This window comes from Muntiacus reevesi, chromosome 7, assembly GCF_963930625.1.
Source record: "Muntiacus reevesi chromosome 7, mMunRee1.1, whole genome shotgun sequence".
NCBI lineage: Eukaryota > Metazoa > Chordata > Mammalia > Artiodactyla > Cervidae > Muntiacus > Muntiacus reevesi.
Window position 1 is genome coordinate 83843581 of NC_089255.1, and position 16343 is coordinate 83859923.

General features: G+C 40.3%; 1 protein-coding gene across 11 annotated transcripts in view; it reads left to right on the plus strand.

The window, feature by feature from the left end:
- The window catches only part of TTLL5 (tubulin tyrosine ligase like 5), a 404612-nt gene that overhangs the window by 335963 nt on the left and 52306 nt on the right, over positions 1-16343 (plus strand). For all 11 annotated transcript variants that reach the window (XM_065940163.1, XM_065940162.1, XM_065940173.1 and 8 more), the window contains one exon: positions 15870-15952. In XM_065940163.1, coding sequence (XP_065796235.1) covers positions 15870-15952 — 83 coding nt within the window. The remainder of the gene's footprint in view (positions 1-15869; positions 15953-16343) is intronic.

A 16343-nucleotide genomic window follows, 5' to 3' on the forward strand; every position in this document is an offset into this window, starting at 1 on the left:
GTGTCCGTCTCTTCTCGACCCCATGGACTGCAGCCTATCAGGCTCCTCTATCCATGGGATTTTCCGGGCAAGAGTACTTGAGTGGGTTGCCATTGCCTTCTCTGGGGAAACAGTATGGAGGTTCCTCAAAAAATTAAAAATAGAATCCCCTAACATTCCTGGACCAAGAAAATGAAAACAGGATGTTGAAAAGATATTGCACTCCCATGTTCATTGCAGCATGATTCACAACAGCCAAGGTTTGAAAGCAACCAAAGTGTCCACCAATGAATGGATAAAGAAGATGTAGTATATATGTATATAATGGAATATTATTCAACCATGAGAAAGAAGTAAATCCTGCTTTTTAACAACATAGATGAACCTCAAGGACATTATACTAAGTGAAATAAGGTGGACCTTTAAGGCATTACGCTAAGAGAAATAAGCCAGACAGAAAAAGACAAATATTGCACAGTTCCCTGGTGGCTCAGACAGTAAAGAATCTGCTTGCAATGCAGGAGACCCGGGTTCGATCCCTGGAGATCAGGAAGATCCCCTGGAGAAGGGAATGACTACCCACTCCAGTATTCTTGCCTGGAGAATTCCAAGGACAAAGGAGTCTGGCAGGCTAGAGTCCATGGGGTTGCAAAGAATCGGACATGAGGGAGTGACTAAAACACACACACGCATATCACTTACATGTGCAGTGGAAAAAAAAAACCAAACTCAGAAACAAAGAAAAGTTGTTGCCAGGACCTGGGGTAGGGGGAAATAGGGAGAGGTTGGTAAAAGGGTACAAACTTTCAGCTATAAGTGAATAAAAATAAAATCTGAGGATCGAATATAACATATGGTGACTATAGTTGATAACACTGTACTGTATAACTGAAGTTTTCCAAGAGAGTAGAACTTAAATGTTCTCACCAAAAAGAAGAAGGAGAAAGAGAAAGAAAAAGAAAAAGATAAATATGTGAGGTGATGTGTGTGTACTAAGTCACTTCTCTTATGTCCGATTCTTTGGAACCCTATGGACTGTAGCCTGCCAGGCTCCTCTGTCCATGGGATTCTCCAGGCAAGAATACTGGATCAGGTTGTCATGCTCTCCTCTAGGGAATCTTCCCCACCCAAGGATCAAACCCTCATCTCTTATGTCTCCTGCATTGGCAGACGGGTTCTTTACCACTAGCACCACCTGGGAAGCCCTATGTGAAGTGATACATGTTAAATAACTAGATAGGGGGAGTCCTTCTGCAATATATATGCCAAATCACCTCAACGTTCTTTGAATAACTTATAATTTTGTCAAGTCAATAAAATCAATAAGTCAAAGCTGAAATAACTTTTAAAGATAAAAAGTGAATTATATATATCAAACTTATGTTTGAAATGTAGGCAACAGTGTACTCAAAGCTAAACTCATAATTATTTTCAGTGTTAAATACAGAAAGATTGTAAAGGAATTAACCAAGATACAAATGGCAGGTTAGCTTCAACCAGTCCTGGTTTCAACTCATTACAGCAGTGTCATGTTAAAAAGAATTATGAAGACTTCTCTGAGCTCAGCAAGAAAGAGTGCTGTGATAGATTTGTAATGTCTGATGTTGAGAGTAGTGAATATGCAAGCCACATATTTGTCATACCTGAACTAAGCTTCCGTCTCTAAAAGCTAGAAAAGGGTCAATAAAACAAAGCTAAGAAAAACAGATCAAAGGAAATCAAGAAGAAAGCAATATAAACTGAAAAACAAGCAGCAAAATTAGCTAAACCCAAAACATTTTTTAGTTTGGGGTAGGGGGACAGGGAAGCAGAAAATAATTTTCACACAGTTCTGCCAGAAAGATAAGAGAATTAAAAATAAAAGTTTAAAAAAGTAGATATGAGGGAGATGGAAAAATCAGGAGAACACTGCACATAGTTATATGCTACTAAATTTTTAAAACTGGATGAAAGATAATATTTTGAAAAACGTGGATTATCAAAACTGGTTCTTGAATAAAAAGAAAACCCACATAGAGCACAGTAGAAGTTTTTAAAGAAATAGGGTACATGCATAGGCCTAGGAAGCAATTTAAAAATGTTGTCTCTAAAGTAGTTCTTTGAACCTTTCTTCTGAACTCTCTGGAGGCTTTCAGTTGCCCGCAAGATAAAGTTGAGAGTCCTTACTCTGGACATGGAAGCCCTCTGCAGTATATCCACCATCCTGTCTCTAGTCTGCTTGGCTCCATTCATTGTTCCTACCTGCCCATGTCATGCCCCCTGCACCGAATGCCCTTTTCCATCTTGAGTCAATGTCCTGCCTTTTATTCAAAATCAGGTTCTAATTTATCACCTTGTAGGTTAACCAACTGCCCCATTGTCAACTCCTCAGCTGACTCTACCATCTGCGTCCTCCTCTTATTTTTCCTTTTCCTATGTGTTCTGCTTTCCGTAAGTCTATTAGGGACAGATGTCTTGTCTTCGTCCTTTTATCATATAAATATTGAATGTCCATTGCTATGCATTGCTCTGGTGATAACAGCAGATGTTGGTGATAACACCGGTGGACAAGACAGACATGAGCCCTGTTTTCGTGAAGATCATTTTTGAGAGAGGAGAGAGTTCACTCTCCAGCCCCTGGTAGAGCTTATGTTCATCCTAAGTTCTCAGGGAATGGTAGTGGAGGAGGCGAAGGTGGTGAAGGTGGGGATAGTGGCGACTTAGTATTTTGCGTCAGGGTGAATGTACCAGGGACCATTAAGTAACAAAGATCTCTTCGTTAATTATTTAGACCATGTAGAGTATGGAAGGCTGTGGAGTACAACTGCAAATAGCCCAAGATTTCAAATTAGATTTGAATCCTGGCTCTTCACTTAATTGACTGTTATTTAGGGATATCTCTAAGCTTCTGTTTTGTTATCTGTAAGATATTATCTACATCATGGAGTTGTTCTTAGGATTAAAGGGGATCATATAGTAAGTGTCCGTTGCATGCTGGTTGGTGTGGTTTGTAATTTCTGCTGCTGTTACTGTTCCCTGTTAAATCTCATTTTTGTTGTTACTAAACTGATGTTCATAAGTGTGATATGGCTCTAGCTAACCAGGCTATGGAAATTCACACACATTCTGATTTCCTGGTCACTAATAACTCTGATGACTATTGAAGGCGAAGGCTTAGTTTCCAACAAAACAGAAGATTAGATTTGGATTTGCTGACTTCCAGTCAAGTTGGCTCCATAAGTTTATGCTTAGTCTTCCCCCTTTGCTTCAAACACAACAGTGATAGATAAATAGCTTAAAGAAGAAAAAAGAAACAAGGGGAGCATCTCCATGGCCCCAAAATGTACTTGCAACAAATGGCAATCAGTGAATGAGGCTGGAGCAACGAGCTTTGTGAGCCCTGCTGTGGAAGCAGGCGGTGGCAGCCTGGACCTCAGCGCCTGTGGCATATTGGGGCCTGAGAGTGCCCTACCCAAGAGGAGAGACTCATTCATAGAAGACAAAAGAGCGCTTTTTTCCTTGGAGGTGATACTGCTCCCAGAGGGCATCTGGCAGAGTTGGAGTCATTGGTTGTGAGTTGGGGGGAGGGTGTTGCTACTGGCATGTAATGAGTAGAGTCTAGAGGTGGTACTAAAAAAACTATAAAAGGCATCCTGCGAAGCATAGGACAGTTTCCCATAGTGAAGAATCATCCAGTCCAAAATGTCAGTATACCAAACTTGGAAAATCCTGAGCTAAAGAATGCTGTGGGCTCTCCTACAGGGAGACTGATAAAGCTCCCATGGACCCACTGGCTGAGGCTCCATCTTTATATGAGGCCATGAGCCTACAGAGTTAGAAAGATAATGAAATACCTTCTGAATTTCTATTCATCTCTGTGTCAGAGGCACCAAAATACCACTGTAAAGTCTGGTTCTAGATTGGAGTCAGGGGGACTGGGTGGAGGCAACTGTGAAGTCTTCAGACAGGGAGGGATGAACAAGTAGAGAGACAAAGGGGGGAATTGATTCCTATTCAAAATGAGCCTGCAAACCAGATCTCTAAAACACAGGAGTCAATCTAATATTAAGAAAGATTGCCTGCAGAATCAAAACTGAACCATGAATTCCTTATAGATGAAATTAATATTTTGAATGGTGAGACACATTCAGTCATGGATCTAGCCACATCTTGTGGAATATGACATGTGACTCTAATAGGAGTATCAGAAGAAAGAGCTGAAGGATAGGTGAGCAAGCAATACTTTAAAAAATAATAACAGATTTCTTGGATAAAGGTATGAGTCCTCACCTAAAAAAATCATTCTTTGCACCAAAATAAATGCATCTCTAGAGACATCATAGTGTGTCTGCATAGAAAGTGCAGACCATCAAGCATAAATGGAGAGTCTAACATATTACCTGAAAGGAACCTACTTTTAACTACAAAGAAAAAGAGAGTAGCAGCAACCTTCTCTTCAGAAGTAATAAGTGGCAGAAGATAAGAACTAATAGCTTTAAAGTGTTGAGGTAAAGTAACTTTCAGTCTAGAATTCTATGTATGGCTGAATTATCATTCAAGAAAGAAGGCAAAAAATTATAATTTGAGATATTCGAAGTCTAAGAGTATACCCATGGCCCTCACTGAAAAAATCAGCGAAGATAAATGTGAACACAGAATAACATTAAACAATGAAGTGCAAAAACTGTATAAAATGTCTGTACACATTAATGACTCTAAAAATAATTGTTGGTTTTCTTAAAAGGATTGAACACGTTTAAGACAACAACAGGATTCAAGGACAAGAGTATTCAGTGAACAGTAAATGTGTAAACACATCTGTGTCAAGTTCAAGGGGAAGATGGAAATACTGATTAGCTTTAGACTTTCTTAGAAAATAGTAGCTAAGTAATACATATACAGTCTGCTGCTTTCAAACCAACAGAGGGGAGAGAAGGGAATGTAGAAACTTGATGAATCCAGTGGGAGGCAGGAAATGGGAAAAAAAGCAAAGGAAAAAGATAGTAAGTGGAAAATTAAAACTAAGATAAAATAAAACACATGAGTAATCACAATAAATGTTAACAGATTATACTCTTCTATTAAAAGATATGTTATCTAACTCTGTTTTTTAAAGCATTTGGTTATAGGCTGCTTAAAAGACATACTGAAAGGAAATCTCAGAAAGGTAAAAGATTGGAATAAAGATAAACCATGCAATACTAATTAGCAGAAGAGCTAATATGTTGTGGTTCAGTTGCCAAGTCCGTCCAACTTTGCGACCCCGTGAACTACAGCACACTGGGCCTCCCTGTCCTTCACTATCTCCTAGAGTTTGCTTAAATTCATGTCCATTTAGTCAGTGATGCTATCTAATCATCTCGTCCTCTGCCCCTGCCTTCTCCTTTTGCATTCAATCTTTCCTAGCATCAGGGTCTTTTCCAATGAGTCATCTCTTCTCATCAGATGTCCAAAGTACTGGAGCTTCTGCTTCAGCACCAGTCCTTCCAATTACTGTTCAGGGTTGATTTCCTTTAAGATTGACTGGTTTGACCTGTTTGTAGTCCAAGGGACTCTCAAGAGTCTTCTCCAGCACAATTCAAAAGCATCAATTCTTTGGCGCTCAGCCTTCTTTAGGTCTTTATGGTCTCACATGTGTACATTACTGCTGGGAAAACCATAGCTTGGACCATGTGAACCTTTGTCAAAAAAGTGATGTCTCTGCTTTTTAATATACTATCTAGGTTTGTCATGGCTTTCGTTCCAAAGAGCAAGCATGTTTTAATTTCATGACTGTAGTCACCACTGTGATTTTGGAGCCCAAGAAAATAAAATCTGTCATTGCTTTCAATTTTTCCCCTTCTATTTGCCATAAAGTGATGGGACCAGAGGCCATGATCTTAGTTTTTTGAACATTGAGTTTTAAGCCAGCTTTTTCACTCTTCTCTTTCACCATCATCAAGAGGCTCTTTAGTTCCTCATCTCTTTCTGCCGTTAGACTGGTGTCATCTGCATGTCTCAGGTTGTTGATATTTCTCCTGGCAATCTTCATTCCAGCTTGTGCCTCATCCAGCCTGGCATTTCACATTATGTACTCTGCATTAAAGTTAAATAAACACAGTGACAGTATACAGCCTCGGCGGACTCCTTTCCCAACTTTGTACCTGTCAGTTGTTCCATATAAGGTTCTAGCTGTTTCTTCTTGACCCGCATACAGGTTTCTCAGGAGGCAGGTAAGGTGGTCTGGTATTCCCATCTCTTTAAGAATTTTCTACAGTCTGTTGTGATCCACAGACAAAGGCTTTTGAGTAGTCAATCAAGCAGAAGTAGATGTTGTTTCTGAAATTCCTTGTATAGCCATAGATAAAAGGAAATTAAGCAAAAAAGCACCGATAGGGATAAAGAAAAGCACTTGTATGCACTTAACATTAACTTCAAAGTGTATAAATCAAAAAATATAAATAAAAAGTTAGCAAATTATATAAGAGAAATTCACAAATTATCATAGTGAGTGATTTATTTAAATATACTTCTATTGGTAACTGATAAGTAACTCAAACAAAAATTTCTGAGGATTTTGAATACTTAAAGTGTAGAATTAACTGTTTGCTTTAATAAGTGGCTTTTAATCTTTTTGACAACCACTCATAATTTAAAAATACATTTTATATGCAACCCAGTAAAAATATCTATATATGTATGAAGTTTCACATAATACTTTTAAAAATGCTGTGTCCCCTAAATTAGTTTTACAAACACCCCCTTATGAGTCACTCATGGGAAAACATGTATAGCTATGCATCGTTCTTGGGCCCAAAAGGGATAATATACATTCTTTTGAAGTACATGTGGAGGACTTCCCTGGTGGTCCAGTGGCTGAGACTCTGTGCTCCCAGTGCAAGCGGCCCAGGTTCAATCCCTGGTCGGGGAACTAGACGCCACAAGCTGCACCAAGAGTTTGCCTGTTGCAGCTAAAACTTCAGCGTGCTGAAACGAAAGCTGAAGATTCCAAGTGCTGCAACTAAGCCTGGTGCAGCCAAATAAATATTTTTAAAAATAAGTATAGTATACGTGAAATATTTATGACATTTTAGTACATACTGTGTCATAAATGAAGGCTCCACCTCTTTCAAAATATCAATATCACACTTTATAATCTCTCTCTCTGTTCAGTCGCTAAGTTGTGTTCAACTCTTCTTCGACCCCCATGAATGTAGTCCACCAGGCTTCTCTGTCTGTGGGGTTCTCAGATGAGAATACTGGAGTGGGTTGCAATTTCCTTCTCCAGGGGATCTTCTCAGACCATGTATTGAACCCACATCTTCTACATTGGCAGGCGGATTCTTTACCACTGAGCCACTTGAGAAGAATTACATATATAATTTATAATTATAATAAATATACTTAATTTAGAAATAATAGTTTTTAAAAGGCCCATGTGTTTAGAAGTTTTTTAAAATAGAGTATATAATACTCAGTTATTAAAGAGATAATCATAAAAAAATAATAATCATTAGAACTGAATGGCCATGAAAGTATGACATATCAGATTCATGGTATAGTCAAAACTGCACTCGAAAGTAAGCTTATAACCTTAAATACATTTATTCCAAAGATAGGAAAGCTTGAAAATCAATGAGTTAGTCATTAAACTTGAAACACTATAAACGAGACAACAGTAAATTAACCAAAATCAAATAATAAAAATACAGAAATCACTTAGAACAACCTGGCACGTGGGAGAACAGTGCCTCAGTCAGTGTCTGGCACATATTACGTATTCATTAAAACTTGGTGAAGCAATGGTTGAAACAGCAAACAAAAACTCTGCAATGATTAGTAATTTTTTTAAGTGAAAAGACACACATAAATAATAATAGGAATGAAAAGAAATGTGACAAGAAATAAAGTGGATTTGTAAAATGTGTTCTGTGTACCAATAGTACACAGATTGACTTCACTAAATGTTTCTTGAATTGGTTTTGGAAGCAGATTCACATTAATAATGTTCTAATTGTTATTTGCTAAGAATTGGAAGTCACTCAGTCGTGTTTGACTCTTTGCGCCCCCATGGACTGTAGTACAAGGAATTCTCCAGGCCAAAATTCTGGAGTGGGCAGCCTTTCCCTTCTCCAGGGGATCTGCCCAACCCAGAGATGGAACCCAGGTCTCCTGCATTGCAGGCGGATGCTTTACCAGCAGAGCCACAAGGAAAGCCCTTAGTATCTGTTTGTGAAATGTGTATATCATCCCTGGACAGGATTATACATACACCTATCTGCACATAGATATGTTGTACGGAAAATTAAAAGATAATTAATCTGTGAGAAATGTTTGCTAAGCAAAGTTGAAGTCTTTTGGCGGGGGCTGGGGCAGGGGTGGAATTCAATTCTTTAACCTAATTTGCATCTTAGGATTTCTTCTGTCCTTTGAGAATTGAAAGTGGTAGTCACCAGTATTTTATAAAATTGATTAAGTTTGAGGATGTTTCTTTTCAGGACCTTGATAAATGCCACCACAGCTGTTTGCCACAGCCCTGGTGAGACCAGCATTTCTAACTCGACTCTTTCTGTCAAATCTTGAGCATTTTCCTTTTGAGGGTCCTCCCTTCTGTGGAGAGGTCATTCCTAGTGTGGTGGCATGAATCCAAGATAGACTTTCACTAAACCATTGAAATAGAAAACTAGTACCTCTATGTTAGAGATGTGGAAAGTCTTGAAATATAGCACCAGACCACAGTCAGCCTTGTGAGGTAATGATCAAAACAGATCCTAAAGAAGGAATATCACTTCCAGGAAAAGCTTCCACTGACCGAAATAATGGTCGGAGGCAGGGAGAGGAAGCCACAAATAAAGGAAATACAGTCACCCTTACCAGCCAAATGGATAATGGGAATTTTACCCGTTATAGCCCTCCTTGGTGATGGCATGGTACGTAGGCCTGCTGTATGGTGTGATCTTCATGGTGGTGGGACTCCTAGCCAGCCATTTAATCATCTTCTATTCCCTAAGTAGAGACTTGGCCTAGAAGAAATCTCTCAAAATAATAAATGCAGACCTCAGGGAAATGGAAGAGGCAAAAAGAGTAGAAAGAAATGGAGCGAGTGAATTGAATTCTGGGTTGGGAAGTATATACCTAATATTTGAGGACACTCCTTAGGTCCTAACTTTGAACATGTCCCAAGGAAAGTTCCTTTCTGTGTTGAGATGTCACCCATTAACAGAGTTCTTCTAATTCATCACTGCTACTAACATAGCCACCTATCTTATTTCACTTTTTAGGTGGCTCAGTTCATCAGGAATCCTGCCCTTCAGCAGTTTTTGATAATTATAGACAGTTCATGGGCAGAGAAGGGTCTGAACTAAGCTAGTTACCGCAGCTGAGATCGTAGTAAGACCACGTCTAACTCTTCTTCCACCTCCAGAACTTTCACCATTTCCAGGAATAACAGTTGAGGAACACTGCAGAATCAGTCATCCCTCACACTCTCCTTGGTTTGAACTCTAGCTTTTGTGATTCATCCAGCCCAGCATTTTGCGTGATGTACTATGCATATAAGCTAAATTAACAGGGTGACAATATACAGCCTTGTTGTACTCCTTTCCCAATTTTGAACCAGTCTGTTGTTCCATGTCCAGTTCTAATCATTGTTTCTTGACCTACATAAAGGTTTCTCAGGAGACTGGGAAGTCCTATGTTAGATTTATTGAGGCTGCTTGTCAGTCTCAAATGAGACCTGTCTTCCAAAGAGAGTTGGAAAGTAATTTTGACTGATTTTGATTTCTGCCTCATAAGTTACCAACAATTACCTTTTGACTTTAATAGCAAATTGCTGTTAAGTTGCAGGTTCTGAATGGTCATTCTTCTACAGTTTAGCACTCATAATTCATACTAAATTAGAATCAGTGAGTCATCCAACTTAATATTTCTTCATGTAGGGGACTTCCCTGGTGGTCCAGTGGTTAAAAATCTGCCTTTAAATGCAGGGTGGGATCTCTGGTTGGGAAACTAAGATCCACATGTTGTGGGGCAACTAAGCCCACATACCACAACTACTGAGCCTCCCTAGAGTGCACATCTAGAGAGCACATGCTGCACAGAGATTCCACATGCCGTAACTAAGACGTGACAGCCAAATAAATCTATTTTTTAAAAATACTTCTTCACATAGATAGGCCCATAGTAAATGCAAAGACTGTTGATATTCCTGTGGTTGTAGTGTCCCTAAGTTATGTCTGACTTTTTGTGACCCCATGGACTGCAGCACACCAGGCTTCCCTGTCTTTTGATGTCTCCTGGAGTTTGCTCAAATTCATGTCCATTGAGTCGGTGATGCTGTCTAACCATCTCATCATCAGCTGCTCCCTTCTCCTTTTGCCTTCAACTTTTCCCACCATCAGTCTTTTCCAGTGAGTCATCTCTTCTAATCAGATGGCCAAAGTATTGGAGCTTCAGCTTCAGCACCAGTCCTTCCAAGGAATAGTCAGGGTTAATTTCCTTAAAGATTGACTGGTTTGATCTCCTTGTGGTTCAAAGACTCTCTAGAGTCTTCTCCAGCACCACAGTTCAAAAGCATCAATTCTTCGGCACTCAACCTTCTGTATGGTCCAACTCTCACATCCACATAGGACCACTAGAAAGACCATAGCTTTGGCTATGCCAACCTTTGTCAGCAAAGTGATGCCTCTGCTTTTTAATATGCTCTCTATGTTTGTCATAGCTTTCCTTTCAAGGAGCAGGTGTCTTTTAATTTCTTGGCTGTAGCCACCATCTGCAGTGATTTTGGAACCCAAGAAGATAAAATCTGTCACTGCTTCTACTTTTTCGCCTTCTACTTGCCATGAAATTATGGTACTGGATGCCATGGTCTTAGTTTTTGAATGTTGAGTTTTAAGCCAGCTTTTTCACTCTTCTCTTTCACCCTCATCAAGAGACTCTTTAGTTCCTGTTCACTTTCTACCATTAGACAAGTATCACCTGCATATCTCAGATTGCTGATATTTCTCCCAGCAATCTTGATTCCAGCTTGTGATTCATCTAGCCCAGCATTTTGTATGATGTATTCTGCATAGAAGTTAAATAAGCAGGGTGAACAGCCTTGGCATACTCTTTTCCCAATTTAGAACCAGTCTGTTGTACCATGTCCAGCTCTAACTGGACCTCCAATACAGGTATCTCAGGAGCCAAGTAAGGTGGTCTGGTATTCTCATCTCTAAGAATTTTCTACAGTTTGTTGTGGTCCACATAGTCAAAAGGCTTTAGCATAGTCAGTGAAACAGAAATAGATGTTTTTCTGGAATTCTCTTGCTTTCTATATGATCCTATAAATGTTGGCAATTTGATCTCTGGTTCCTCTGCCTTTTCTAAACCCATCTTGTCCATCTGGAACATCTTGGCTAGGCTACTGCTGAAGCCTAGCTTAAAGGATTTGAGCATCACCTTACCAGCATGTGAAATGAGCACAATTGTACAGTAGTTTGAAGATTCTTTGGCATTGCTCATCTTTGGGATTGGAAAGAAAACTGACTTTTCCAGTCCTGTGGCCACTGCTGAGTTTTCTAAATTTGCTGACATATTGAGTGCAGCACTTTTATACTTTCAAATCTTTTAGGATTTGAAATAATTCATCTGGAATTCCATTACATCCAGCTAGCTGCTTCCTAATGCCCACTGACTTGACACCCCAGGATGACTGACTTTAGGGGACTGACCATACCATCATGGTAATCTGGGTCATTAAGACTTTTTTTGTATCATTCTTCTGCATACTCTTGCTACCTCTTCTTAATCTCTTCTGCTTCTGTTAGGTCCTTACCATTTCTGTCCTTTATCATGCCCATCCATGCATGAAATGTTCCTTGATAAATTCAGATTTCTTGAAGAGATTTCTATTCTTTGTCATTCTGTTGCTTTCCTCTATTTCTTTGCATTGCTCACTTAAGAAGGCTTTCTTATCTCTCCTTGCTGTTTTCTGGAACTCTGCATTCAGTTGGGTATATCTTTCCCTTTCTTCCTTGCCTTTCTCTTCTTTTCTCAGATATCTATAAAGCCTGTTCAGACAAGCACTTTACCTCCTTACATTCTTTTATTTTTCTTTGAGATTATTTTGGTCATTGCCTCTTGTACAATGGTACGACCCTCCATCCATAGTTCTTCAGGCACTCTGTCTGGCAGATCTAATCCTTTTAATCTATTCATCATCACCACTGTATAATCATAAGGAATTTGGTTTAGGTCTTCTTTTCCCTACTTTCCCTACTTCCTTCAATTTAAGCCTGAATTTTGCAATAAGGAGCATGATCTAAGTCTTCATAGAACCGGTCAACTTCAGCTTCTTCGACATTAGAGGCTGGGACATAGACACGTGGATTACTGTGTGGCTGAAAGGTTTGTCTTGGAAATGAAGCGAGAACCTTCTGTTGTTTCTGAGATTGCATCCAAGTACTGCATTTCAGATACTCTTGTTGACTATGACTCCATTTCTTCTAAGGAATTCTTGCCCACAGTAGTAGATATAATGGTCTTTTGAATTAAATTCGCCCATTCCTGTCCATTTTAGTTCACTGATTCCTGAGATGTTGATGTTCATTCTTGCCATCTCCTGCTTGACCACTTGCAATTTACCTTGATTCATGGACCTAACATTCCAGGTTCCTATGCAATATTGCTCTTTACAGCACTGGACTTTGCTTTTACCACCAGACACATCCACAACTGAGTGCCATTTCTGCTTTGGCTCAGCCTCCTGTTCTTCCTAGGGCTACTAGTAACTGCTATCTACTCTTCCCCAGGAGCATATTGGACACCATCCCACCTGGAGGGCTTATCTTCCAGCGTCATATTTTTTTGCCTTTCCATTATGTTCATGGGGTGCTCACAGCAAGAATACGGGAGTGGTTTGCCATTCCCACCTCCAGTGAACCACGTTTTGCCAGAACTCTCCACCGTGACCCATCTGTCACGGTGGGTCACGGTGGGTGGCTCTACACGGCATGGCTCATAGCTTCACTGAGTTACACAAGTCCTTCGCCATGACAAGTCTGTGATTCATGTATTCCTAAGTAAAAATAATAATATTATATTAATAATTAATGTTTATTCAGCCCTGAATGTAATGCCTGACACTGTACTAAGATGCACTTTACATCTACCATCTTATTTAAATCTTAACAACGTTATGAGGTAGGTCCTGTTATCTTAATGTTAAAGCCCAGCAACTGAGGAACAACCGAGGGAACATATGCTTACCTTCCTATGTAAATATTTCCTAAAATACAGGTACTCCCTATGAGAACAGCAAAGAATCATTGCAGAAATAGATCAGCAAGTGCAAGTTAACATGCAGGCTCTAGACAAGCAGTGTTTTAAAAGTTCTCATTTAGGAGTGAGTTGTCCAGAAGTTGAAATGTATGTACCAGCATTTCCATGGAAAAACTTCTTGACCTGAATACAGATTTCTCAGGAGGCAGGTAGAGTGGTCTGGTATTCCCATCTCTTGAAGAATTATCCACAGTTTGTTGTGATCCACATAGTTCAAGGCTTTAATTAATACAGTCAATGAAGCAGATGTTTTTCTCGAATTCTCTTGCTTTCTGTATGATCCAACGGATGTTGGCAATTTGATCTCTGGTTCCTCTGCCTTTGTTAAACCCGGCTTGTACATCTGGAAGTTCTTGTTTCATGTACTGTTGAGGCCTGGCTTGGAGAATTTTGAGCATTACTCTGCTAGCATGTGAAATGAGTGCAATTGTGCGATAGTTTGAACATTCTTTGGCATTGCCTTTCTTTGGGATTGGAATGAAAATTGACCTTTTCCAGCCCTGTGGCCACTGCTGAGTTTTTCAAATTTGCTGGCATATTGAGTGCAGCACTTTCACAGCATCATCTTTTAGGATTTGAAATAGCTCAACTGGAATTCCATCACCTCCACTAGCTTTGATACTTCCTAAGACCCACTTGACTTTTACTCCAGGATGTCTGGCTCTAGATGAGTGATTACACCATCATGATTATCTGGGTATGAAGATCTTTTTTGTATAGTTCTGTGCATTCTTGTCTCCTCTTCTTAATAACTTCTGCTTCTGTTAGATCTATACCATTTCTGTCCTTATTGTGCCCATCTTTGCATGAAATATTCCCTTGGTATCTCTAATTTTCTTGAAGAGATCTCTAGTCTTTCCCATTCTATTGTTTCCCTCTATTTCTTTGCATTGATCACTTAGGGAGGCTTTCTTATCTCTCCTTGCTATTCTTTGGAAATCTGCATTCAAATGAATGTATCTTTCCTTTTCTTCTTTACCTTTCACTTCTCTTTTCTCAGCTATTTGTAAGGCCTCCTCAGACAACCATTTTGCCTTTTTTGCATTTCTTTTTCTTGGGGATGGTCTTGATCACTGCCTCCTGTACAATGTCACGAACCTCTGTTCATAGATCTTCAGGCACTCTATCAGATCTAATCCCTTGAAACTATTTGTCACTTCCACTGTATAATCTTAAGGGATTTGATTTAGGTCATACCTGAATGGTCTAGTGGTTTCCCCACTTTCTTCAATTTAAACCTGAATTTGGCAATAATCTGAGCCACAGTCAGCTCCTGGTGTTGTTTTTGCTGACTGTATGGAGCTTCTCCATCTTCGGCTGCAAAGAATATGATCAGTCTGATTTGGGTACTGACCATTTGGTGATGTCCATGTGTAGAGTCTTCTCTTGTGTTGTTGGAAGAGGGTGTTTACTGATTCTCCCAGGTAAAATTTTTATATGTCAACGGAAATCAAGGTAGACAGGCCCAACAAATAAGTGTATTTATGGGGCAGTGGGTCAGAATACTTCTAGAAATTTTAAGTATATAACAGTGTGTAGGACTGAAGCAGTCCCTGTCTTCATGGAGCTCACCTTCTGGCAAGGATGGCAGATGTTAAGCTCCCAGCTACCCCACAGTCCCATGGTTTTGGCAGGGGCTTTCCTGGTGGTCCAGTGGTTAAGCCTTTGTTCTTCCACTGCAGGGCATGCAGGTTTGACCCCTCAGAAGTTCTGCATGCCATGAGACTCAGTCAAGGAAAAAAAAATTTTTAAAGAAAAAAATATATAATTTTGGTAAATGAAATGAAAGAATGACAAAGCTGTAAGAACCTGTAGCAAGCAGGAAGACCTGGCATAGTCTGTAGGGCATCAGACCAGTGTAAGAATTTCTAAAGCAAGCGGCTGGGGAACCTGTGCTGAAAGAATCTAAAATACTCTGTCCTATCTCTTGTCAAAACTTGGTGTGAGGGGAGGTGCCTATATATGTGGTTTCTGAACCTTGGCACAGCTGACATCTTGGACTAGGATATTCTTTGGGGGCACTTTCCAGGGGCACTGTGGGAAAGGCTTAGCACCATTCCTGGCCTCTACGCACTAGATGCCAGCAGGCCCCACAGTCGTGACAACCACAGATATCTCAGCGTCACCAAATGTCCCTTGCTGGGAGGGAAGGGATAAAGGGCTAAATCTGCCCCTCCTTCCTCCCCCAGTTGCGAACTAGTGTTCTACATAAAACTACTTTTTTTTTTTAATGTCTTATGATTTATCTAAGTCAATACCAGGAACTTAATTTACTCATTCAGTAAACGAGCTATCTGCTTATTAGGTGCAGGCGCTGTGATAGGTAGTGAGGGGGCTGGGGACACAGTCATGATCCAAGCCTATGTTTTCTTGAAGCTTTGTTCTAGTGGGGAGAAATGGACAATCAATTTTAAAACACGTAACACTTCAGAAGAAGGAGATAGGTTGATAGTAGAAGTCCTTTCTGATAAAATGACAAATGTACTTGAAAGAAGTCTTAAAAGAAGCGGGGTTGGGGGGGACAAACGCAGAAGCAAGAGGCAGCGCCCCTGAAGGGCTGTAGTTGACCTCGCCTTCTGTCTTCAGGTCTAACCAAGCCGCTTGTGTTTCAGAGGGGCCTCCGCAGAAGGGCAGCTGAACGGACTCCAGAGCAGCCTTAACTCTGCAGCCTTCGTGCCCATCACCAGCTCCACAGGTGAGTCCCGGGCGGGGCAGTGGGGAGGGACCGGGCCCACCCTTCTCTCCTCTGCGTCTGAGGAGAGCTCCAGTTCAGAGAAGGAAGCCTCTCAGGCTTCTGAAGGTTGGCAAACAGGCATGTGGTTGCTCTTTTCTTTCAGATGATACATTTTAGGGTGAAGTGGTATTTCTGAGCTTAGTTTGGGGTAGGTGAAATTTCCCCGTCTGGCAGAGTGTTACCACATTTGCAGCATTTAGTAAAAATTGCCTGTATTTGACCGGCGTTTTACCGTTTATGTGGTGTTTCCACACATAGTATTAGCATCTTACGTTGAATCCTCACCGCAGCCCCGTGAGGCATACCCTTGTCCCCTCCATGTGAGCAAACAGACTCAGAAAGTGGAGAGCCG